We start from the raw sequence: 24,411 nt of genomic DNA, 5'->3' as shown, positions 1-24,411 counted from the left end.
CCAAGCAACTTTGTCCAAGACACCAACATTTTATCTCGTAATCTACGCCTTCTATGACCAAATTTATAGAAAGCATCTGAGCAAACCTTCAAAAATCAGTTTTTATTTTTATTTTTTGACATGTCGAGATATTTAAGTTTTAAATTTGCATCTTTTTAACCTTAAAATGGCTGTATCTTTTGACCCTTAAGTCCTAATTAAAAAAATAAAAATGTTCGTTTTTAGAGCTCTAAAAGTGCTCCCAATATCACGTTTCTCTAAAGCTTAATCCTGAAATGCCACGTTCAAAAAACTGATTTTTGAAGGTTTGCTCAGATACTTTCTATAAATTTGGTCATAGAAGGCGTAGATTACGAGATAAAATGTTGGTGTCTTGGACAAAGTTTTTTGGATTGGCAAGCTCAACAACTTTTTAGAAGACAACAAAATTCCCAAAAATATTCCTGTAAAGTTAGATTTTCTAAATCACCCTAATCGTGAACCACCCTAATTTTCAACCAAACCAAAAGTTGCCCCTTTCCATTTGCAACAATTCTTCTGAAGACACCAGAGCTCCAAAACGTCACCATTTTTCGGAAAATCCATTTTCCACTTAAGTTTTGCGATCTGGACCACTGTGCATAGCTGAGAATGATCCTTAGAGGGACTAAACAACTCTGTAGAACTCCGCACCCATCGCAACTAACTCAACGAGCAAGTAGTTCTGAAAGCTCTCTTGATCTCGCTTGGACTCGCGACTTCAACTCCGACGAAGTTCTGTACGCGAATTCTCCGCACGATCGTTACGACGCGCGCCTGCCCGAAGAATAAACGTATAGAACAAAATATGTATATCGTACCAATTTAATTTCTGTTTCACATAGCATTTGTCAGTGCACAGCCGTCCGCGTTACAGAATAGATGCTTTAGCGGGTCGGTCTTCCCTAGAGCAGCGGTTGGTTAGTCCCGGAACAGAGTCAGAATCGAGATCGAGTGGTGGAGTCAGTCAGCGATCAGAAGGACTCACTCCTGTAGGACGTAACAACAGTAACTACGCCCTCGGAAGAGAAAGGAACCCTGTGTGTGTGTGACTGGAATTGACCGGGATTTCGGGAGTCCGTGTTGAATTAGCTCGAATGGTATTGAGTAGAGTTAGTGAGAGTGTCCGCCGGTGATCTTGAAGAACTAGCGCGTGCCGTTGAAAGTTAGTCAACCGAAAAGTATTTGCTCAAACAAATTAGTGTGCCTCTTGTAGAAGACCCTTGGTAGTGGTTGTGGCGCGGTCAAGAAAGTGTTTGGTCAAGGTCGCGGTACAGCCTGCCAACCGGTCGGTGGCTAGAACGATATGCCAATCGATTGAATCGGGGTAGAGAACGTCAACAGTACTGGAGATTGGAGTTTGGAGACACAAAAATGGACCAACTATTTTACGGCATTTGGCAGCAGCAGCAGCATCAGCAGGTTGACACCATTCAGGACACCTCGGGAATGCATCAGTTCTGAAACATCTTGAGATCCTTGAAAGCTAGAAGAGATCAGATTAGATAACGGATTGTTCCGGGCACTGCACAGCAAACTTGAGCACTCTCTTTCGATACTTCACCGTTAGAAGAAGTACACTTCAGGAAGAGAACATCGCTACCGTGAGCTCATGTTTGGAGTTGGGGAGAAAGAAAATAAAGAAAAACAAAGAATCGGCTACCCCTAGTGCTGTACGCTCATTGATCATCATCGACCAACGAGTCCACAGTAGAAGGAGATCCGCCGAAGGAGTCCGCAGAAACGAAAATTGTTTATTTTGTAGCTGACATATACAAAATCATTGCACATTTGAGTAGAATGGAACAAATTGTTAATTTGATTGTTTGCTTTTTAATGGTAAGTTGAAGTCTGTTGAAATCTTTCTACCTTCTAAATGTAATCTAGAGAAAAAAGATAAGAAATTAGGGTGTCCGATTTTTTTGTTGGTATTTTGATTTGAAGTTCAAAAAGTTAAAATGTTTTTATCAGTTTTTGTATTAAAAGTTTTGATTTAAGTCATTCATCTTAAAACTGCTGTAATTGTCACATTCTTCAATTCAAAGGTTTTTTTTTTTAATTTTTGTTCATTATTTTCTTAGAAACTTATTTACCAAAATTTATAATTTAGATACTTTCACATATAGGGGAACAGCCTGTTTTTCCATTGAGTGATGCTGATGCTATTTTAAATAAAATAGTTTTAGGGGTCATCCATAACCACGTAAACACTTAACAAGGGTGAAGGGTAGTGGTTGGCGATTGCCCATGATTTGTTTGTGTGGGCAATTGTCTTCGAGGGGGTAGAGCATTTAAAAAAAGTCCACGTGGTTTATGGATGGCCCCTCACAACGTCATGATTAGAAATACGGAATTAAGTAGTATATCATTTTTGCAAACAATGTACACCCAGAACTGGACATCGGCATACGAGAGGATAAAGGGCAAGATTCAGTAGAAAAATGATACTGTGTGCGGACTGTGAGGATAAATCCCGAAACTACCGAGAGTACTTTACTCATGGGTTCATCTTCAAAAAAAAGTTCATCCATCAAAAAAAGTACCGGTACCAAGACTCGAACCCAAGGCCTTCGGCATTTTGAACCGTACCTTTGCCGTGTGGGCCACCATGGTTCGGTGACTAAGTGGTGGTCATTTATCCATATAAGCCACTCAATAAGATGAACTGTTCCAATGAACGAATGAACACGCGAGAGTACTATACTCTCGCAAAATAACACTTTCCTCACGTTTCCCCTCGTTCTTTAACTTTGGGTGTAGTATTGTATAGAAGATTTACAAACCTCGTCAAGATCTACTATAGATCGAATTAATCAGCTGTTTAGAGGCAGTTCACATCTCAGTTTAGGATAGTAACTTCATACAAGTCATCCTTAAACAACGAAATGATTGAAATAAAATGAAATGAAAAAAGGCGGTTTACATAATAAAAACCGACATTATTTACCACAATTTACTAGGTCTCAAGGGTAAATTTACTAGGACATGTAGAAAATCAGAAAATATAATATTACAGAATATTTGTTAAATCCACTCAAAACATAATTATTAATCGCTCCTAAAAGTTTCATGAAGATATTTCATGATTAAATTGAGTAAGAGACGATTTAAGCTCAACATTTTGCCATGCGCAAAGCGAACTGTCAAACTTTGTTGGCGTTTTTCTCTAAACCCCGAGTTGATTTACGGGTGCCACGATTTCTCGCAGGGGCTCGTGGCGCGGTGGTTAGCGGCTTCGGCTGCCGATCCCTAAGTTGCGGGTTCGATTCCCGCCTTATCCTCCTGGCCTTCTATCGGATGGGGAAGTGAAACGACGGTCCATTTGCGTAAAAGAGGTTTTGGTTGACTTACCACACATAACCTTCGGGCGCCTAGAAATGAGCAGAAACTTGCAATAGAGCCCACAAAAGACCCGGGGGTCGTTCAAGTGGATTGCTTTGCTTTTTTACGATATCTCGAGATGGGATGGACCAAATTGGCTGATATTTGAGGTAAAGACTCTCAAGATGTATCCGGTGTACATGACGAAGCCAAATTTTTAAAATTAGCTTTTTAAAAATATAAAAATCAAAAACTAACGGGTTTTATCATGAAAACAAAAAATAAAAAAAAAATTTTTAATGAACCATGCAACCAAATATCTTCAAATTTGTTTTGTTAGTATGCACCCAAAATTCAGAGTCGAGATAATCGTTCTCTCAAAATTTATTGAGGGCTCAGTGCCAAAATCGATAGAATAATAGTACCAACTCACACCATCATAACAAATGAGTTCATTCGTTAGTTGAATCAATAAATCTCCAACAAGTGTCATACATCGACTTCTGACTTCTCCTTGGTCACCAAGCTGTGGTGGCCGAGGCAGCTAAGTCATTGGATTGGTTTATCAAAGGTCTCTGGTTCGATTCCCGTTGTCGACACTTTTGGTTTTTTGTTTGACGGATGAACTTTTTTTGCAAATGAACCTCGAGAGAATAGTTCTATCGCCCATCTCGAGCTGTGTTCTCTGCGTCCGTGAATGGTACCACTATTCTCTCGACTCGAGACCATCATTCTCTCGGACTAGCGCTGCCAGTTTTGGGTGTGTGAATATCTATATTTTAATGCCACTTTTTTGCCGATATACATGTATGTAACCCCTTAAAGAATTTAGAACCTACAATTTCTGTTTTTTTGTTGTCAACGAAAAGTTTTAGTGAAATGTTTTTCATTTGAAAGAGACCATCAACGTGGACACTTATTGTGGAAATCTAACCCCACCCTCGTGGTGTTTTCTTATGGTTTTGTCTGCAGGGTACGATACTTCGATCCAATTCTTCTAAAAAGTGAGATTCTCATTGCAAATTTAATGCTCTAGAACTTTTTTGAACATACCACAGCGATTAGCGATTTAAAAAAAGCCATTTTTTATGAAGTGGGAAATGGGGTAATCTTAACCAATTTCTCTCCAAATTTGCACGGTTGCTTTAACTAACCTTAAAATCTGATTTCCGCTTATGGAGCATAGGGTCATTTTTTTCTGGGTACACTAACGTCCATTCTGTCAGTAAGGGGTGGCCCGCTTATAACATTATATGTTTGAATAATAAAACCGACCAGCAAAATTTCTGCACAGTCTCAACTCGAGGGGAACCATGAAGTTTCGGGTCTTCTGAAACACGTCCACTTTGAATTATTCAAAAATATTTGGACAGGGCTGATTGGTTTTTCTCCAAAGTTTGTATGGAGAATTAGAGCTGTTCGCTACTTCCACATATAGCATGCAATTTTGGCTTGTACGCAACAGCGACGAACATCCTTAACCGCTGGACTCACAATCCAGAAGGTCGCCGGTTCGAATACCGCGGCGGGCGCTCTAAAATTCTTTCTGTAAATATGGGTATTCGGCGCCGTCGCTCCGTGCCATACTTTCATACACTAAGGAGCCCAGGGCGGCGAAGTCCTTGTAGATAAAAGGAAGACACTAGTGGTTGGTACTAGCAATGGTGGCAGACAGCTATAAAGTCAACTTCATTTTTTTTGAGGGGCACCCATTGTTTACAGAATGTATCAGAATGAGAGTAGCAAAAATAATTCAATTTTAAAAAAAAGTAGCATAAATGTATTAAAAAGCTATTCTTCAGAATGTTATCGATCAATAATCCTACGTATTTTTTTTTTTATTTGCTTACTCTAATGAATCACATCAAAATCTTTGTCCTGTTAGGCTTTAAATTGCGGCACTTGAAAATTAACCGGTTGATCAAGTTGCATTTCGAGGAGAGTCCACGATATCATCTTTTTGATTTTTACAACTCTCCTGGAGGAGGACTTTGTATAATTGCTTCTTTCATGGGATGTAGTCACACAGTTATGTTGAATAAAATTCTTGATCGTGACAAGGCGCCATTTACCAGGATTTTTATGGAATCCAGAAGTCCTGGATAATCCAGAATAGAGACACAAAACCGATAAAGCTGTTGCGAAATGAAAGAATTTGCATGCGCAGATTTGTGCTTGCAGATACTATCACCTTAAAAATTATTACACTTGGTTGCCAGGCAAGTTTTAATTGGATTCTTGTCTGGAATCAGATTCTAGAGATATTGGTAGAGTCGTTAACACTACTTTCAATAGACTGGCTATGCAAATTTAATTTTTGCGAGATTTAATGCCTTATTTTCGGTTGCTACCGTGTTAAAAGGTTTTTTCCTTCTCTCAGCCATAAGAACTCTAGCAAATCAGCTACTTTGAGGTTGGAATATGTACGTAATTTCTGATTGAGTCATAATGTGAATATGATACTTACTATAAATATTCATTTTTTGAAACACTTTGATATCTTGATTCATTTACATTCAAGTAAAATTTTTTGTTTTGTAAAAAAAGTTGTAAAACTGCTCCATGTAAAAGACGAGATTGTAAAATAAATTTTGCATTGCAATCACACGCAGATATGTGTAGCGCATCAGTATGGGAAGCATGCTTGGTCGAAATGTCATGCTAATTTTGGATCTATTTCCCTCTGTTCTACAGTCTGATAGCCGTGTGGGCTGAGGCATAGTCCTCTCAGACTGTGCTGGCTTTGAAACCCGTTGGTTAGACATAACTTTTGTGTGCATGTGAATTTACTATTGGATTTGCAGCTCGTCAGTTGTGTGCTATCTTGTGACAACGACCATTTAGTACTTTTCGATAAAATCGATTTTTAAAGTTTGTTGGTAAATAATTTCAAAACTATGAATGATAGACCCAAACTTTTTGAAACAGTCGGTTCGTATACTATCGCTTGACAAACGCTCCAAGTTTCAACTAATTTGGTTACACCAGTTAAAAGATTCAGTAAATAATGTAAACAAAAATCTGAAAAGCACGTGACACAAATGTGTTTCGAAAGTAAAATTGAACTACGTGTCACAAGTGTGCACAGAATTCCCATACAAACTAAAATAAGCTCAAATCAATGGTTAAATCGACTTAATCAGTATATTTTTATAAACAAAAGGTTGCATTGCCTTTAGAAAGTATGTGGGTACATAAATTTGTGAAAAACAAGAAAAAATTTCCACATTTTCCAACAACATGTATGACGTGTCACAAGTGTGCACAATCATTTTGATGATAAATTGGTCTATGTCACAAGTGTGTATCGCGATATCCGGGAAACGGAAGCGAGTTTCCAAAATCGGGTTAAAGCATCTTGTAGTGTTTGTTAAGTATAGCAAAACGTCATCATTAACTCATTTTCGACCAAAATGGTCTATGTCACAAGATAGCACACAGCTGACGAGCTGCTGATTAGATTTGAAGGCACGTTTTACTGTTTGGCAATTTTAGTGAATATTTCGAACTACTTTGCTCTTTTGAAAATGTATGGTGGAAATACACAAAAATGCATGCACTGGATCATTGATATCATTCACGTAACGATAACATATTCAATAGATTTTCTTTCAAGAGATGATTGTTTTGTTATTTTAAACTATCTGTTGAGCACCTAGATTTTCTATTGATGTAACTGCCTGGTTTCCACCTTTGAGATGCTACTGAAATATTATTTATTTTGAGCATAAATATATCCTTTAGTTTGAGCATTTTGATCGAATTGCAGTATCGAGTAACCCTAAAATAAATAACTTGTTTATTTATAAAAGTTGTGACGCAATATTTTCAAAATCTGCTTTGTCACGCCACAACAATTATGGCCTTCAGCAAAGCTATTAGACTATCGATAACATGAAATCAGGTTGTTCCAGAAATTAAACATACAACTCTCGGTAGAGCCTCTTTTTATAATTCAAATCTCCAGACTGGTTCTGGACGTCAAGAGTCTCTGTGTGCAGGTTCCGTAATTACGCTACAAGCTTAATATATGTACACCTCTCTCGGCGACTTTTAGCTCAGACTTCAACACTTGATCACGTGATAGAGAGGGGGTTACCCAACAGAACGGGCATTCTCAATCGTTTGATCCAGATCTGTTGCTGGCAGGCCAGGCGTGGTTAGTTGTCTTAGCAGCGCCAGGCTCAATTTTTTTGATTGATTTCCGCTTATCAAAAGTGAGTGATGAAATAAATACATTTACGGACCTTTGTAGCTTGTTTGGAATAACATGGAGAGGAAGGGGTGCTGAAGCATGGTTGCCAGGAGACCTCAAAGGAAAAAGTTGTTCCGTGACCAGTTTTATGAGTTGGCTCCACACGTACCTTTAAAAGAGTGTAACTGAGGTATTGAACAAGAACTTGACAAGTAATTTTCAAATAAATTATCGTATTTGTAACTGAATAGCATTGGTGAAGTTTCAGATAACTTTTGATCCGACAAACTTTTCCTTAATGCATTTGGATCAAAAAATTCATATATTAAATTTCAATGCCACATTTTTTTTAAATTTTTGATTTTATATTATTATTTTATTTTTTTATTATGCCAACAAAGCAATGCAGCGACGCTTTAAACATTTATAAACTTAACCTTGACCAATTGTACTAGGCTTATTATCTTGCATGATACAGCCGGAGCCAGTCGTTTGATTTACCCATTTTGGGATAAAAGGGCCGTCATAAAACAGATCAATTCATATTATCCACGTCGTTGGCTTCTGTGCGGAAATGTTTGTTTTAAGGAGTTGTCTACGACCAATGACCGGTTTGATATGGTGGTGCTGATGGTGCGTTCCCTAGAACTGACGAGATTGACCAAATTTGGGTCCTTCTGATGGTGGGTCCGTCCGTTGGAGTGGACTGACGACCGACGCCCCTTTCTAGAACCACAACACAAATTTACCACTCAGCTATTGCCTGGTTGGTTGTAGGTGCAACTTATCGCCGTCATGATATCTTGTCGCATTTCACATTTTAATGTATCGAGAAAAAAAAGTATGACGTACCGTCAGTGGGGGTGACTATGGATCAAAAAACGGTACACCTCTCGTAATTTCTTAATAACAAAAACAATTTTAATAACATCGAAAATTTTTCAACGTAGATTTGTTCTTAGATAGTTCACTAACATTTTCCCAAAACATGGTGGATTTTGATGAACACTACCTTAAATGGCAATAGTTTGAAAATTGATCCAATCCCACCCCTTAGAGGGGGTGACATTGGGTCAAATGAAAGTAAAATTAAGCTCAAATACAATAATATGGTAAAAACAAGTCATCCAACAGTGTTTCTTGTTCGAGGGAATCGTATCGACATGCTACAATGTTTGAAGTAGATATTTTCAAACATTGGGGTAGTTTTCGAGCAATTCCAACAAAATTATTAGAAAAGTGATTTTTCGAGAGGTAATTTTTGGCCAAAAACGTACCTCAACTTTAGACAGCTGCCAAAACAGGATTTGTTCTAGGAACGAGATTTTTTCAGCGAAGTCATCTTAAGATGTCCCCTACAACAGAATTTAGTTTCATTGAAAAGAACCTGAGAAATGGTAAAATCCGTAAAAAAATCACTTTGTCACCCCCACTGACGGTATATCAAGTTGATTTTGTAAGGTGGCAAGTATCGGAAAGTATTTGGAACACAATTTTTAACGTCATTTGTAAATGTTGAACCATGATTGATATCATGAGTACAGGGGACAATTTCAACTCAAATATTACTTAAAATTGATGTGTGACAACAGAGCACGTTTGACATTGCTACAAGTTAGAATCGTCATCGTCACCGGTGTGGTGAGGCTGTCGTTGCACATTAGGTTGCGTTCTCCTAGCAAGTAAAGGGGAAAATTAGATCAAGGTCAATTAATTAAAGCTGCGGCGTGGTGGTGGAGTCCACCAACGCCTAGATGTCATTATCGGCGCTAGAACTATAGGACTGTTGTATGGTGATAATATGGAGCTCAGTTCTTGAATAATTTCATCTAAAAAGCGGGTGCAATCATAATGGCTTTGGGGGGCTTAATTACACATGGAAAATAAAATTTGATATTGAATTTGACTAATTTGTGCCTTGTTATGTTTGGAAGCGTATCATTAGGCCCCTGGTCAATTCTTTTGCTACTAGTTCTGGGTTATATACGAATGATGAAACCAGAAATTCATCAACTGCTACCTGTTTACCTGTTTTGTCTGCCACGTGTCCAAATTTTAAATTTTACTTAATCTTTATTTTTCTTTATATGGTTGCCGCAAAAAAAATGTTTGGTGTTGTTACTCTGAACTGAACTGCGCCTTTACCGTATCGGCCACCACGGTTCGGTGATCAAGTTGCGGTTATTTGTTCAATAAGCAACTCAATGGGATGAACTGTTTTAATGAATGAATGAACACGATTTGTGTGTTGTCGTCTAACTTCAAGCGAAACTTTTTAGGGAATACCGTGGAGATTTTCCCATACCCCCTTAAAAAAGTAGAGCATCAAACCCTTCCCGTCTTCCAAATCTCTTTCCTTGTCCCTGGTGCACAGTGGAGATGGGAGCGACCGACAATGGACGGCTGTCTTGGTAATGAGGATCCGATTCAGGTGGAATTGGTTTATTCCTATAGTTAATAATTCCTTGTTTCTTGTCTGCAGTCTGCAATCTACTAAAATCACCGTATCCAAGCGAGAGAAAATACTTTAACTCAAATGAAATAAATAAAATAAATTTTTGGTGAAGTGATACAATCTGTGCTTTAATTCAGAATTTCGATATTAAATTAAATATATCATTCCAAACTTGACAGCTTTAAGTTATGTATTGACCACACATGAACAAAAGCAGGGCTGTGGAGTCGGAGTCGGAGTCGGAGCCGGAGTCGGTGGAGTCGGGTCTTTTTTGGGAAGCCTGGAGTCGGAGTCGGAGTCGGAGCCGTAAAAACTCGAACAGCTGGAGTCGGAGTCGGAGCCGGAGTCTGCTAAATTTTATTAGCTGGAGTCGGAGTCGGAGCCGAAAATTTCTGATTACCCGGAGTTGGAGTCGGAGTCGGAGTCATCTTAAATTCAACAAAAATTATGTTTATTTTTTATTTTTAGTATTTGCTATAAAACAGATGAATTTACAAAACTTCTTATATTTTTAATTTGTTTTTCAAATTGCATGCGCTGCGTTGCCATTTTTATTTTTTTAGAGATCACTAAATGATAACCTGTTAATCTGCTCTTACCCAAGTATGTAGTATCATCATAACCCAAAAAAAATAATAAATAAATAAAAACAATAATGGTTTTGTAGTCAAAAATATTCTATTGATTTTTGACTGCATCCTTTTGCCAATATTTATGTACCCTTTAAGCTCAAATTTGACCAAATTTAATCTACACACACACAGTCATCTTATACCCCGATAGTGAATGTCTTGGTAAAGTAAACCAATGTTCAGGAAAAAAGTGACGAGGTACATCAAAAAATATAAATAATAATCACTATTTATGGAAATCGAAATCAAAAAAATCACTGTCAGGATAACTCTTCCAACAAATATTCAACGATTATAACAATCTATTACTTGGAACTCAACATGCGCATTTTGTTTATAACTTTGTACACCCAAAATTCAGAGTCGAGATAATCGTTCTCTCAAAATTTATTGAGGGCTCAGTACCAAAATCGATAGAATAATGGTACCAACTCACACCATCATAACAAATGAGTTCATTCGTTAGTTGAATCAATAAATCTCCAACAAGTGTCATACATCGACTTCTGACTTCTCCTTGGTCACCAAGCTGTGGTGGCCGAGGCAGCTAAGTCATTGGATTGGTTTGTCAAAGGTCTCTGGTTCGATTCCCGTTATCGACACTTTTGGTTTTTTGTTTGACGGATGAACTTGTTTTGCAAATGAACCTCGAGAGAATAGTTCTATCGCCCATCTCGAGCTGTGTTCTCTGCGTCCGTGAATGGTACCACTATTCTCTCGACTCGAGACCATCATTCTCTCGGACAAGCGCTGCCAGTTTTGGGTGTACAAAAAATTAAAAGTGTCTGAGAATGTTGATCCTTAGGCAAACTATTTTCATATTGTTGCAAATTATCGTTGAACAAATCTCAAGATTTCAGGATAGGACAGAATTTCAAGATAAAAAAAATATCCATGACCTAGAAAATATTTATCCTGTGGATTTTTGTTTTTTATCCAATTCTAAGTTTTATCATATATTTTCATGGAGGCACACGACCATTCAGAAAATCTTTGTTTTAGGTGAAGATGCAAGAAGTATCGAGCGCCTCCTTTTAAATGTATAAAAAAAATTAAAAATTCAAATAAATCCAAAATTCCGTGGTAAAATATTTTCTAGGCCACGGATATTTGAAAAGGACCCTTAAGCGTTCTTACCACGAAGATTTTATTAGATACATTGATTTGTAATAATAAACTTCTTCAACCTTGACGTGATGTCCATGTACGTCTTAAAAATTTCAATGGAGCTTTTAAAAAATAGTTTCGTTTAAAATTGTTATTTAACAATACAAGGTGACTATAATAGTCACTGTGATTCTTATAAATGTCAACTTAAAAGTGAGCAAATTGAATTTATATGTTAAATCAATGATTAAGGCCAGCTTTCTTTTAATGATTATCAAAAAAATAACAATTTAATATTTTAGCTTTTAATCATTTTAATGAAAATTTGAGGTTAAGTAAATAAATCCAAATTTACTTACCGAACTGTTCTTCTGAAAATTCCTTCAAAACTGGCGTTTTTTTATTTTTGTTTCAATAACGTCTAAAACTTGTAAAACTAGAAACATTTTTCGGGTTTTTTTTTTCCACTTAAAGAGTTTTTAAATAATCCTATTTATCAATGTTTTCGAAATAATAGTGAACTAACTTTTGAAATATTTAAAAATATGTGGAGTTGGAGTCGGAGCCAACCATTTTTTTGAAAGCTGGAGTCGGAGTCGACTAGAGTTAGTGGGCCGGAGTTGGAGTCGGAGTCGGAGTCGGTTGGATCTGAAAGCCGGAGCCGGAGTCGGAGTCGGAGTCGGCTAATCCCAGAAAGCCGGAGTCGGAGTCGGAGTCGGAGTCGCTTGAAATATGACCCGACTCCGCAGCCCTGAAAACAAAAGGAAAATTCACTCTATCATCAAGCATCATCAACGAATCGCTACTGTTGTTGCAGGTTAACAGCCCCCTGTCATTCTGAACGACGTCAATGGTCAGTGGTTAACATTGCCATGTGCTATCAAAGGTCCATGAGTTTGGTGTACGTGTCCAGATCAAAGCCACATGACCGACCTTAAACAGTAATGTCGGTAGCTGGTGTGTATCTTCATTGCTAGGTGGTGGCAAAATTCTTTTCTGACACCGATCACGACTTCCGAGTGTAACAATGAGCGAACTTCCACGTCTTGACAGGATTGATTGAGTGGCGGAGGATCCTTTTTAGAGCTACCTTGACGTCAGAGCGTGTGACTTATTGATATGTTAAAAGCTGGAGGTTATTCCAAGCACACATCAAGAATTCTTGAAAATAACGATGGATTGTTTTAAGCTATCTAAGAGTCCTTAAATTTTTTTTTTAAGTTTAATCGAAACTTTCAGAGGGACTAATCTCAAGCTTGAAAGGTCTGACCACTGATCAACAATAACAGCATCGGCACTGTCATTGACTCCAATTAGAGCAAATGACGTTCGGCGTCGGGATTCGCAGTCTAGCCGCACTAATCGAGCACCCCCAGCAGTTGGGATTATGGCTTCATCACCTGCAATGAACTTCAGCGGGTGACCACCACCCGGATCTCTTTTCGCTGCTGGTCGTCGATGCTCCACGCCGGTGGTCGATTGCTACCGAAGTCGTCGATCTGGAACTAATTACGGCTGACCACACACTCAGCAGTTCTCTCAGTGGTTCGGTTCGTCAATAATGTGGAGTGTTTTGCTGGCAAACGACAAGACAATATGCCAGCTTCGGATCGGATCGGAGTTTGGTGCTTGGTTCTTCAAATGTCAGATCAAATCGCAAGCACCGAGCGCGGAACTTCAAAGTCACTGGTTCAATGCAGTTCTGCATCACTAATTGATTATTTGTGTCAATGGCACGGGTGACATCTTGCTTATAGGTGGGTCAACGGTTCTCAGTTTAACTTGGTTGGGATTATCGAACACATAAGATTTTTTTTTTGGCTGATTGATCAGTATGTGATAGTTTGGGATACGAAAAAAAATCACGTTATTCACTAATAATTCTTTCTCTCTTTTTCGTGATTAGGGGATATTGGGTCTGGGGGTGAGATTGGATTATACAAAAATGTTGAAATTTGTATGAACCTATCTCACCCCAGACCCAATGTCATCCCTGATGGCGGTAGCTAGAAATCATTGAGAAAAAAAACACCTGAAAATGGAAGGGACCGTACCGTTGATACCGAGATATCAAACAAAGAACCTCGGGTTCGTGATCAGAGACTAAATGTATACCTTAAGGTTGTAGAAGGTGTCTTTCTTTTTTGGGACAATAACTGTCAATGATGGTTCTGAACTCAGGGTCCAGAAATAGTTGATTGAAATATAAAAATAATCACTCTATGTAAAACCATTTAGTATGTTATTTGGTTTAAAAAAATGATAACGTTTGAAGTAAAAGCATGAAACTGAAAACAAAATGGAGTATCTTCAATAATAGAAGATTACAAAAAATATCAAGAGTTATGGTTAGGTTAGGTAACGAGATGGTCTGAATTTCGATTTAAAAATGCATCACATTGGATACATTTTGTTACGTACCTCGTTATTATTTGTTTATTTTCCTTGTTAATATTTTCAACAAGTTCGTTAAATAAGAAAATAATTCAATGGTTCTGCACTCTAAACTATTAAATAAAAAAGACATAAGATAAGGAAAGCAAAGAGGTTTTCCAGTTTACCATTGAAATTCCTGTCTCCCCGTTCAAGAGCCGTGACATTGACTCATATTGCTTAAGAATGCTAAGCTTGCCGATGGAAAGACCCAAACAGATTTAATTTCGCGCGATGGTCTGTCGGTGGCTTAGCCCTGCCGTTGAACTAGACCTCGTTTCAAGCTGACTGGCAAGAAAGCCATCAGCCGCTAGTTTGTTCTTCTCAAATATCCCCCGTTTAAGAATATGACACTCTCGTTACAACTTTATTGCCATCGCTGTTGATCCTGACCTTCACGCCAATTAAATTGCACACACAGAAGCAAACGAAAGATGGTTGCATTAGGAGCCCCGCAGCAAGTTAACCAAGTTTAATCGCTTCAATTAAAGTTCTCACTCTCGTACAGGTTGAAAATTGACAGAATAATTGCTCTAGGAGCATCGCCCAAGAAAAGGATGCTCCTTAACCACTACCAGCGATGCTTGGCTGATGATGCGATATTGCGGACAATAAACGAACATCAGACGTTCCACGATCAGCAACTTAATTTGCCCGCACGGACCTTGCCCATCAACCACGGTGGGTTCGTCACTTGTTCAAGCGCGCGCACACAGGTCTCAGCAGTAAAATGTCAGCATTTGGCTCCGTTTCGTTCCTGGATCGCAAATTGAGATATCAAATTTCTACTGTCAAAACAAAAGAACACATTCTTTAAAGCAGTTTTTGCTATCTGGTACAGCTAATTTGGGCTGAACCAAAAGGATCAACTGGGCGGTGGTTTGCCATTTACTCTTGGAAGAACGACTTCATTAGCATAGCATTGGATACGTGTATTGTGGAATGTTAGTAGCTTGCTGACGGAAGCTTCAGTCAGGAAAAAATGATTGATTTTACACTATGATTGAGCATTGGCTAATTGATTGCATTATTTTTTTTCATTAAAACTGTTCTGCCTATAACTGAAAATTCTGCTATTTTGCTAAACCAAATATTTCGAGTCAGCTAAAAGCAAACAATTTTTAGTGAACTTCTTTTTTGAGAAGATGCATTGGAACATTCTGCTCCACCTGGAGTGAAAATAACATTTTTCCAATGGCAATTTCCTACGAAAATATCACAATTCGAAAATAAGTTTTTTTGACCAGGCTTAAAATTTCTTAGTTAAAATGATTAGATCAGATATTTTATAAAAAACTATGGATAAGCATTGGGTGTTTTTTTGCATTTCAGTGTACCTTCTCAAGATTAATTTCATTTTAAAAACACATAGTTTTCTGACAGGATTGGCGATTTATTCATGCTAAACCATTTTTGTCAAAACCATGTTGAGAACTGGTGCACCCAGAACTGGGCATCGGCATACGAGAGGATAAAGAGCACGATTCGGTAGTAAAATGGTACTGTGTGCGGACGGAGAGGATAAATCCCGAAATTACCGAGAGTACTTTACTCATGGTTCATTTTCCAAAAAAGTTCATCTATCAAAAAAAAAGTACCGGTACCGAGACTCGAACCCAAGACCTTCGGCATATTGAACCGTGACTTTGCCGCATGGGCCACCATGGTTCGGTGACTAAGTGGCGGTCGTTTGTCCATATAAGCCACTCATAGGATGAACTGTTCCAATGAACGAATGAATACGCGAGAGGACTTTACTCTCGCAATATAGCACTTTCCTCACGTTTCTTTTCGTGAGGACTATCCCCTCGTTCTTTAACTTTGGGTGTGGGGTTAAAATGTTGAAATTCCTTCATCTGTTTAAAAATATTCACAATCCATTCTTAAAAAGCAACTGATCACGCCCATCACACAAGCGGCCTTGAAATTTAACACAAATTCTAAATTTCGCAATTTTCTTCCACCACACCACGAACGTCTCGGATTCTGTCACGAAGCGTGTAATTTGGGGTGTTTGAAGATTTAATTACCGGCTTGGTTGATTTTATGAAGGCATTCATTTAAAACTCACCGTGTTTGTTTTGAGCCTCTGTTTGGTAGTAAGAATACCGCCATACATGTCATGCCGCCTGAGGCTTTCTTGGAGAACCTCGCCCGCGGTCTGAATCACGTCAAAATTTGCACTATCGGATAACAACATTCTAATTATCGCGCTCGTTATTCAACAAACAGTTCGAGGAATGTCTACAGAGTAAAGAATCACTTGATACAGTTTACCTAATTTATGTTCACATGCAAGGAAGTTTTCAAGAGACAATAACTTATGATCACGGGGCTTTTGATCACGATCACGAACACTGCTTCCGAATGACCAATGGTGTTTAGATTTGTTTACTGAATATAGGCTGAATCTATCAAAGAGATCACACCTTGTTTCCTGCATAACTTTATCAAAAAAGAAGCTCGCGAGAAAAGATATTCACGAGCACGAGCAACAACAGCTTCAATAAAAGTCAAGATATAAATCACTACCCCAGATGTTATACAAAGTTGACAGATTGACATTTTAATGCTAATTAAATGATAATTTGAGAATAAATTTGTGATACAATCAGACAATTTTCAATCGACAATAATAATGCTCCGGCTACTGCTTTAAACGATACACGTGGATTCATATGATCGAAAATAATTTACACGGCACTCAAATGAAACAAGTGAATGGTCAGTTGAATGCGGGAAGCGACTACTGCAGATATGACGTAATTGCAGTGCCTTTAAACTTGTTATTAAGAAACAAACTTTAACTGTTCTAAGTGGAAAATTGTTTAAAGAATCCATACATTCTCAACTCAATTTTATGATGAAATCAATAACATCATGAGAAATAAATTAAACATATTAAGCTACATTTTAGATTTGGAGGTAATAAACTTTTAAACCAATCTAAATATTTAAAAAAAATCTTAATAGTAGTAAACTCTTGAATCACGCATTTTTAAGCACTATTTTCCAGTAAAAAATAATCAACCAAACGGGTCGATATATCACACATTCCACATATGCACCATCATTTGTCCTTGCCAGCTCTCGATTTTCGTAAAGCTCGAAGGCTGCCTATTCATCGTCTAAATATACTTTAAACTGATTTAATTTTTCATTCAATTTTTGAAACAGTCTTTGGCGCGCCGCAAATTCCTCATCAATCTCCCAAACCAGCTCAGTCATCACGGCATCATATGAAATGGAAGCCCAGGCCATGGCTCGCGCTGAGCTTAAGGGTAGCCGCTATTTGCGAGCTAAAAGTGTTGGTGTTATCCCTAACGTCATTAAAGAGTCGACCAATAAATACCATTAATCAAAGGGGAGCTATCTTTAGCTTGCAATTCATGTTGATGGGGGACTCGACTTGCAAATGATTCCTATTAGCTGAGATTATTCCATTCGTTATCGGCACAATACGGGTTCAACAGTTGTGAAGAAGAATTTTAAAATTGCACTCATTAAAATGCTGTCGTAGCCCGCACTGTGGGAAGAACCCAGCTTTGAGTTCGAACGACTTCTCTGAGGCGACAATTGTGGTAGGATTAATCGTCTCCTCGTCCAATAGCCCATCATTGCAGAGTTTATGGATCTGCCAAGCATCGAATTTACTACACTACTCCTCGTAAGCTCCTACCAGATATTTGCTCGCTGAAGAATTTCTATTCTTCCTTTTTTGCAGCAAAAATAGCCCACTTATATCGATGGAACAGATCCGTCGCTGTCGTGATATCTTGTCTCACATGAATTTTGGGGTGAATTGACTTGAAAGCGATTTAAATACTTGACAAACAAAAATAAGAAAATATTGTAAAAGTAATTGCAATAAAGATTGTTAGATTGATATGTGAAAACTTGTGACAAGACAAGCACAACGACGACGAATCAGCTGAAGAATGTTCATTTGCTCAGACGGAAACATCCGCAAACAACGAACGAACGAACGAACTCAAAATGCTTGAAATTGTAAGCCGGACTTTTCGAACCTCATGTTCTGGACGGAGTCGGAGCCGGGGTGGTGCAGACGCAAAGCAGGCCAAACGGATTGGACGATGCGCCGGCGAAAACGGCATTGAACGGCCTTGGAAGGCCGCTTGGAGTTCTTCTTTTTTTACTTATTTCAGTACCACGCTTCATTTTGCACACACATCAAGTCTGATTCGAACCTGATGTTGTTTGCGCATTCCGACAGTCATCTGGAAGCTAATTGGAACAGTTTGAGAGTTTCGTTTCGAGTTGTGCGATTCTGTCACATTACAATTTGTGGTTTTATGTCAGGATAAAATATTTAAGAATATTTATTTCGTATTAAAAATACAATTGTGTACTTCGGTATAACACTTATTTATACGAGAAAGCTTTGTATTTCGTCGATTTCTCTATTCGACTTTGTCAAACTAACGGGATACACACTCTAACTGTCAAACCATCGGGGGTTTATTGTATTTTGCTTTTCCGTATCCCTTAGAACAACAATTTGTCCGGGGAAGGACAAACACGTTGTTTCTCACGCAGTCGATGTGTTAAAATCATTGCAAATTCACCATTCATCATTACACTACAAAACAGCACTAGTTAGTGTCAAATAAATCTCCGTTCGACAAACATTTACATACAAACCGAGCAAAGTGAGCTTTTTTCAGATTGGGCGGTTCCCCGGTTCTTTGAAACAGCTTTTGCAGCCTTATTTATGCTGACAAGCAGCGATACCTGTGCCACACCACACATTTTCCTATCTGTAGCTGGTTGGCCAGTTGAGATTTGGTCAGCAAAGTCAGCAAGATAGAGTACGGAACTTGGCGATGGTGATCTAATCGAAGTGTAGAAGGAGGCTGGTCTTAAGTCAAGCTCATTTTTGATTTGTTTCAGTTCTTATCTCCTTTAATTGTAGCTCAGTTAATGGAGTAAGATTCTTTTCCTTATAAATAAAGTAAACATGTGTGTGGCAAACCTTTTTAAATAATCAAATTTCATTCATAAACTGTATTTCTCAAATGGGCACTCTATTCGAAACTCGGGATCACCAGTTATAGTGGGTGTTTCATTGAAATCTAAATCTCATACCACCTTTACATAGGCAATGGGCACCTAATGTATAACATGTTTCTCACCTGGTTGTGGTGACCACTACCGAACATTGCTGATCATTCAGCGAGCAACCCAACTTGCAGAGAGATCCAGTTCTCTAGCAGCAACTCGAGAATGTACTGTCTGACTGCTTGCCTTGCCGCCGTTCTAGTAATTTGCTTTCAGGAAACCAATAATTACATGTGGCCATTTGAAAGTGTTGTTGCAAAGTGGTGAAGCGTACCCTACTACTGAAGACCACTTAGTACGCCCTCCCATGCACTATACCCTAGGTGTGCAAGGTGCGATAAGATCGGTATTTGAACTGGTCCAATGACTCCCGACGCCATCGCTGCTAATGGCGTGAACCTGACATTGTAAGGCTGAAAGATGAGGTCTGCCGGTTAATTTGGATGGAATGCAACTTCTATCCGAGGGTGATCGGACGTCCGCGTTCAATACAACATGTAGTACAACATTCCATCAAAACGCTTTTCTTGATTCAGAAGCTGATGAGTCTACTAGTTTTATTAGTTATTTAGATTTTTGCTACGAGATATCAGGTTAACTTATTAATAAATATTCTAATAAGATCAAATTTTATTGATATCAGTTGGAACACTATTTTTACAAACCGTAATCTTTAGATTTCAACATAAAATGATAGGCCTGCTCATATGTGAATTAGAACAATGCATTAAGAATATAAAACTGAACTTTTTTATTCAAAATTTTATTCGACATCACTTCAGGATAAATATGGGGTTTTTTTACTAAACAGGAGTTTCACTTACATTTTCTCAAATGGGTTTAATCACGAACATAGTTTGGTGTTTGTTTCTCCAGATTTTTGTATGTACTGAAAAAGATTAATATTTAACCACTATCATTTTATTTACTCAATACGTGAAGTATCATGCTACTTTAAAAATGAAAATCTTTACAGTTTATGATTGCATTTTCCCAGCATCTTGCAAGTGCTGTAACATGTATAATATTTCAACACGCACATTGCAATATTCAACGCATTCTTAAACACTTTGCCACACGTAACAGGTCGTTGACAAGTTGACAAAACCTGAATCAGGGCTTTTCTTACTCAACAATCATACTACGATCCGCACATTCTGATGTAGAAAGACGTGGTCAAGTCTCGATGACTGGGCTGAACTAGTAGGATGTGCTGCATTATTTCGCGATCCAATTGAGTCGAATCATAATTTTAAGGGACGGAACGACGTGAGTACGCGCAAAATATCGTGCCCTGGGGCCAATACATTTGCTTCCTTTCCTGACTTCTTCCAATCATCGTCATTATAATGATTGGGACTGCCTGGAGGCAGATTCTAGGACCGCATATAGGAACGGGAGGATCACTGAACAAAGGTGTGGTCTGAAAGAACGATCGCGTTGTCGTGGCTAGAGATGTGCTTTTTCTTCTTTACCAATTAATGGGAACATGAAACTTGAACTGAAATAAATTATAGCATATTTGTTGTCCGGCATTCCGGTCAATTATCGTGGTGAAGATAGCAATTAAAAGCGTTTTTATCCTCTTTTCTCGTTTTCTTAGATTTCAACCATCGACCGAATCCACAGCTATCCAGCCCCGAGTGAAATCCTTTCTGGGCCAGAGTTCCTATCGCTGCTCATGGAGCCGGAAGTCAGGAGCAGTCGAAGCAGTAGTAGTTACAAAAGCACCGACAGTCCTCGCTTGTCATCAACACACAGAGGATCGCGAAAGTTTAGTCATGTTTACTACGGACACGCCGAAGACGAGGAAAGTGTACTGCCGATCGAAGCGCTGTTTAACTCCCAGGAAGATTTGGCTAGAAGTAGTTCCCGGGGGTATGGCTACAGGAGTAAGTATCGACCCCGTAGCGGAAAGTTGTTGTCGAGTACCAGTACGACGACTACAGAAGCAGCTGGTGATGATCTGGCAGTGGCTGCCAGCGAAATTAGTATAAGTTCCAGTGAAACAACCAACAGTGGTGGGGAGATTGAGAGCACTACGACAACGGTGCTTTTCTCAGAGGAGACAGATGCTACGTACAGCAGTACGGTGACAAGCACGACTTCAACAATAACTTCAACTAGTCAACGATCGTGGTTGAACACACGGAGAAAGACTCTTTCTACCACCAAGTCATCGAAAATACTCGCAAGTGAAAATGAACGTACGGTTGACTCGAACTCGTACCGTAGTGAGTTGACGATAGAAGAGTCTGCTCCGTCAACGAGCGGAACCGAGGACGTGCACGGCGAGTCAAGCAACATCCATCGCGTCATAGCACCACTCGGCCAACAACAAGCACGTGGGCGCATGCAACGCAAACAGGACTCAGCAGCAACTCCTCTTCAAACTGTCATCTATCATGATAAAAAGAACGACAAAGATCAACCTCGCTCCGTTTCGTACAGCTTCATAGGGGAAACTGCACCAACGCTGAAAACATGGAAGGACATTGACGAAGAATATCTACCACTGAAGAACGAATCTGATAATACCCCGGTTGAAACGGTGGACACTCCTACGACCGTTCAAGTAATACTTGAACCAGCAAAAATCTGGTCAGAACCAGAGAAAAACTACAGTGAACCTGCAAAGGTTTGGTCAGAACCTGCAAAGATCTACTCAGAACCAGCAAAGATTTACTCCGAGCCAGCAAAGATCTACTCAGAACCGGCTAGAATCTATTCAGAGCCGGCAAAGATCTACTCCCGGCCTTCAAGCTACTGGCAGACCCTGTACGACAAACCTAAACCTTCGACCACATCTACTCCAAATCCGTCCAATGAGCCGAAACGTCTCGTCTTTAACGAACTTGACAAGATCCCGTACGACGAGTTGAACGCCCCTGCTGATGGTGACGAAACTGGATCAATTCACAACGCCATCGGAAAGTTTGTCCCAAAACAGGTGCACGAGCCACCAAAAAAGCAACTTCACAAACCAACTCCTGATCCCACGGAAATCATCGATCCATACGTAGAAAAGCAAGGCGCCGGAAATGGTGATTCAGCCACCGTCGTACAAACCCTAGCTCCAGCCGCTGGATCGTCGGAAGACTCCAAGGTCGGCTACGTAGTTGATGGGCGCAACTATCGCAAGTACCGTGTAGAGGAAAAAACGCCGGACGGTTTCATCGTCGGGGAGTATGGAGTTCTTAGTCATAACGATGGGAATCTCCGCGGTGTTCGCTACACTGCCGACTCCGACATAAATCCTAGATTAATTTACGATGCGTTGCTTAAGTTTCTGTCGCTGTGAAGGCTTCATTGGTATAAGGCGGGATGAGATGTGGTCTGAAGAAAGTAACTGTTGCCAAAAAGTCAACTTTCTTCCCTTAGTGGCACCGAAATCAAATGAAGAATTTCGAATCAAAACTTACGGAGACATGCATCACACGTCGACGAATACAGTAAAGCTTCGAATTTTTGACAATGTATGCCACCTGACGAGCAAAGTGTTGGTAATTCTAAAATCATCTGCAGGCTTGACATCAACTAAAAACCTTACTGCCAATATTAATATCACCAAAAAAGACATTTACGACGTCTCTCGTTCTCACAGCAGCGCGTCATAAGACTTTTTTGGGTAGACTTTTTGTTGTCAACCCATCGATTAGGGATTATTTAAATATTACGTTCAGAGATTTTAGGGATTTCAGAATCCACGCTCCCTCCGCTGTCACGCACTCTTCCTATTCTTTTAATATGGTCTGTCATAAACTCCAGACACCCCTCCTATCTCCCCCTATTTATGTATTTACGTAATTTTTGAACGAATTTTCGAAACGTTTTGATCGAAACAATATCACACGTTCATTTTGATAGTGTGATTGATCTCCATGAAAAAAATACGGTTTAAAAAGTGACCAACTACCAGGGGTTCAGTATACACGCAACACAGTCAAGCTTAGATTGATCTATCCAGATTTTTAAGCGAAGATGGGGTTACGAATGGTGCACGCCCGCAACGTCAAAATAACGCAGTGCTACCAACATTACAACAAACAATTTTTTCTAATGTTGGTACTACTGCGCGTTTTCGACAATTCGGGAGTGCACAATTCATAATGCCATCTTCGTCTAAAAATCTGGATAGCCAATTTGGAAACATCACAACCAGGCATGTTGATAATGCATTGTTGTTTGGGTTTATATTCTCAAACTAGCGGGGTTTTACTGTTTTTGTAAAATCATCAATAAAAACCACATTTTTAAAGGGAAGAACAACTTATACATAGTCGATGCCATACAAAATATCGCTGCTCTTTTTTACTTTGCGTCGTTAACTTATTTAATTGAATTGACGATAAATAACCTGGCGACTACAAAATCATTGTAGTTAGCACGAAAAAAAACCACGCGAAACAGTTGGAACACGTCAAACTCACGAACATTGAATTGAATGTGATAGTAGAATAGGGTAAATAATTTATTAGTCAGGCTACTACTAAGAGAAGATTCAAAAAAACTAAAAGTACATAAACAAAAGCAGGATATAATACCACGAAATGCTCAAAATGGATCACTGCTGAGAATATTGATCAACACTTCATTATTCTTGTCTAATTTGAAAAATAAAAATAAAATGGATATATAATTCTTGCCATACAAAATCGCACTGAAACATGGTAGAAGTAAGAAATTAGTAAGGATAATATAAATAAGTCAAGAAAACGAACCATTTGCAACAAATCGTAATCTCTTTTCAGGAAAACGTTCTAACCTTTTTCTTAAAAATTGAGCAAAATTTCTATTCAGATTTCTAAGGTTCATAGATTCTGCGGGTATATTGGATGGAGAGTCATACAAGATTTCTAAGTTGAAAACATTTTCTAAATATTGAGCTAAGTTGATTTAAGAGCCGATAAGACAATTGACTAAAAAAATCAAAGTTGCAGTTGCATCAATAAAACTACCATGCTTGCATTGCACGAGCTTTTTTGAAGACAAGGTTCACTTACTTTTATATACTGGTGGCAACTAAAGCTATTCTTATTAATGAAGATCAAAGCGAATGATAAAAGTGTTTTTTGAAAAACTAGGAAATGAATCAAAAAGACCACGAGCAGTATCCGTCATTTATGGTAATCAAAATGTCTCATTGAATTAAAAAAATCCCCTTTCCGAAA

The 24,411-nt window shown here is 38.8% G+C and overlaps 1 protein-coding gene across 1 annotated transcript; it reads left to right on the top strand.

Moving 5' to 3' along the window:
• Nucleotides 1-879: 879 nt before the first annotated feature.
• On the top strand, nucleotides 880-24,411 carry LOC6038661 (serine-rich adhesin for platelets). The gene is made up of 2 exons (XM_038248107.1): nucleotides 880-1,857; nucleotides 20,844-24,411. Exons 1-2 carry the CDS (start codon nucleotides 1,819-1,821, stop codon nucleotides 22,539-22,541), a joined length of 1,737 nt encoding a protein of 578 aa, XP_038104035.1. The 5' UTR covers nucleotides 880-1,818; the 3' UTR covers nucleotides 22,542-24,411.

This window comes from Culex quinquefasciatus, chromosome 1 (assembly GCF_015732765.1).
Source record: "Culex quinquefasciatus strain JHB chromosome 1, VPISU_Cqui_1.0_pri_paternal, whole genome shotgun sequence".
Taxonomy (NCBI): Eukaryota; Metazoa; Arthropoda; class Insecta; order Diptera; family Culicidae; genus Culex; species Culex quinquefasciatus.
Note: the sequence above shows the minus strand (reverse complement) of the source record. Positions and strands in the feature narration are given on the sequence as shown.

What these genes read in the sequence shown, in the direction of transcription:
- LOC6038661 (XM_038248107.1), top strand. Translation starts at nt 1,819, where the DNA reads ATGGAACAAATTGTTAATTTGATTGTTTGCTTTTTAATG. An exon ending in TGATTGTTTGCTTTTTAATG is followed by an intron (nt 1,858 to 20,843) that starts GTAAGTTGAAGT and finishes TCGTTTTCTTAG; the next exon opens with ATTTCAACCATCGACCGAAT.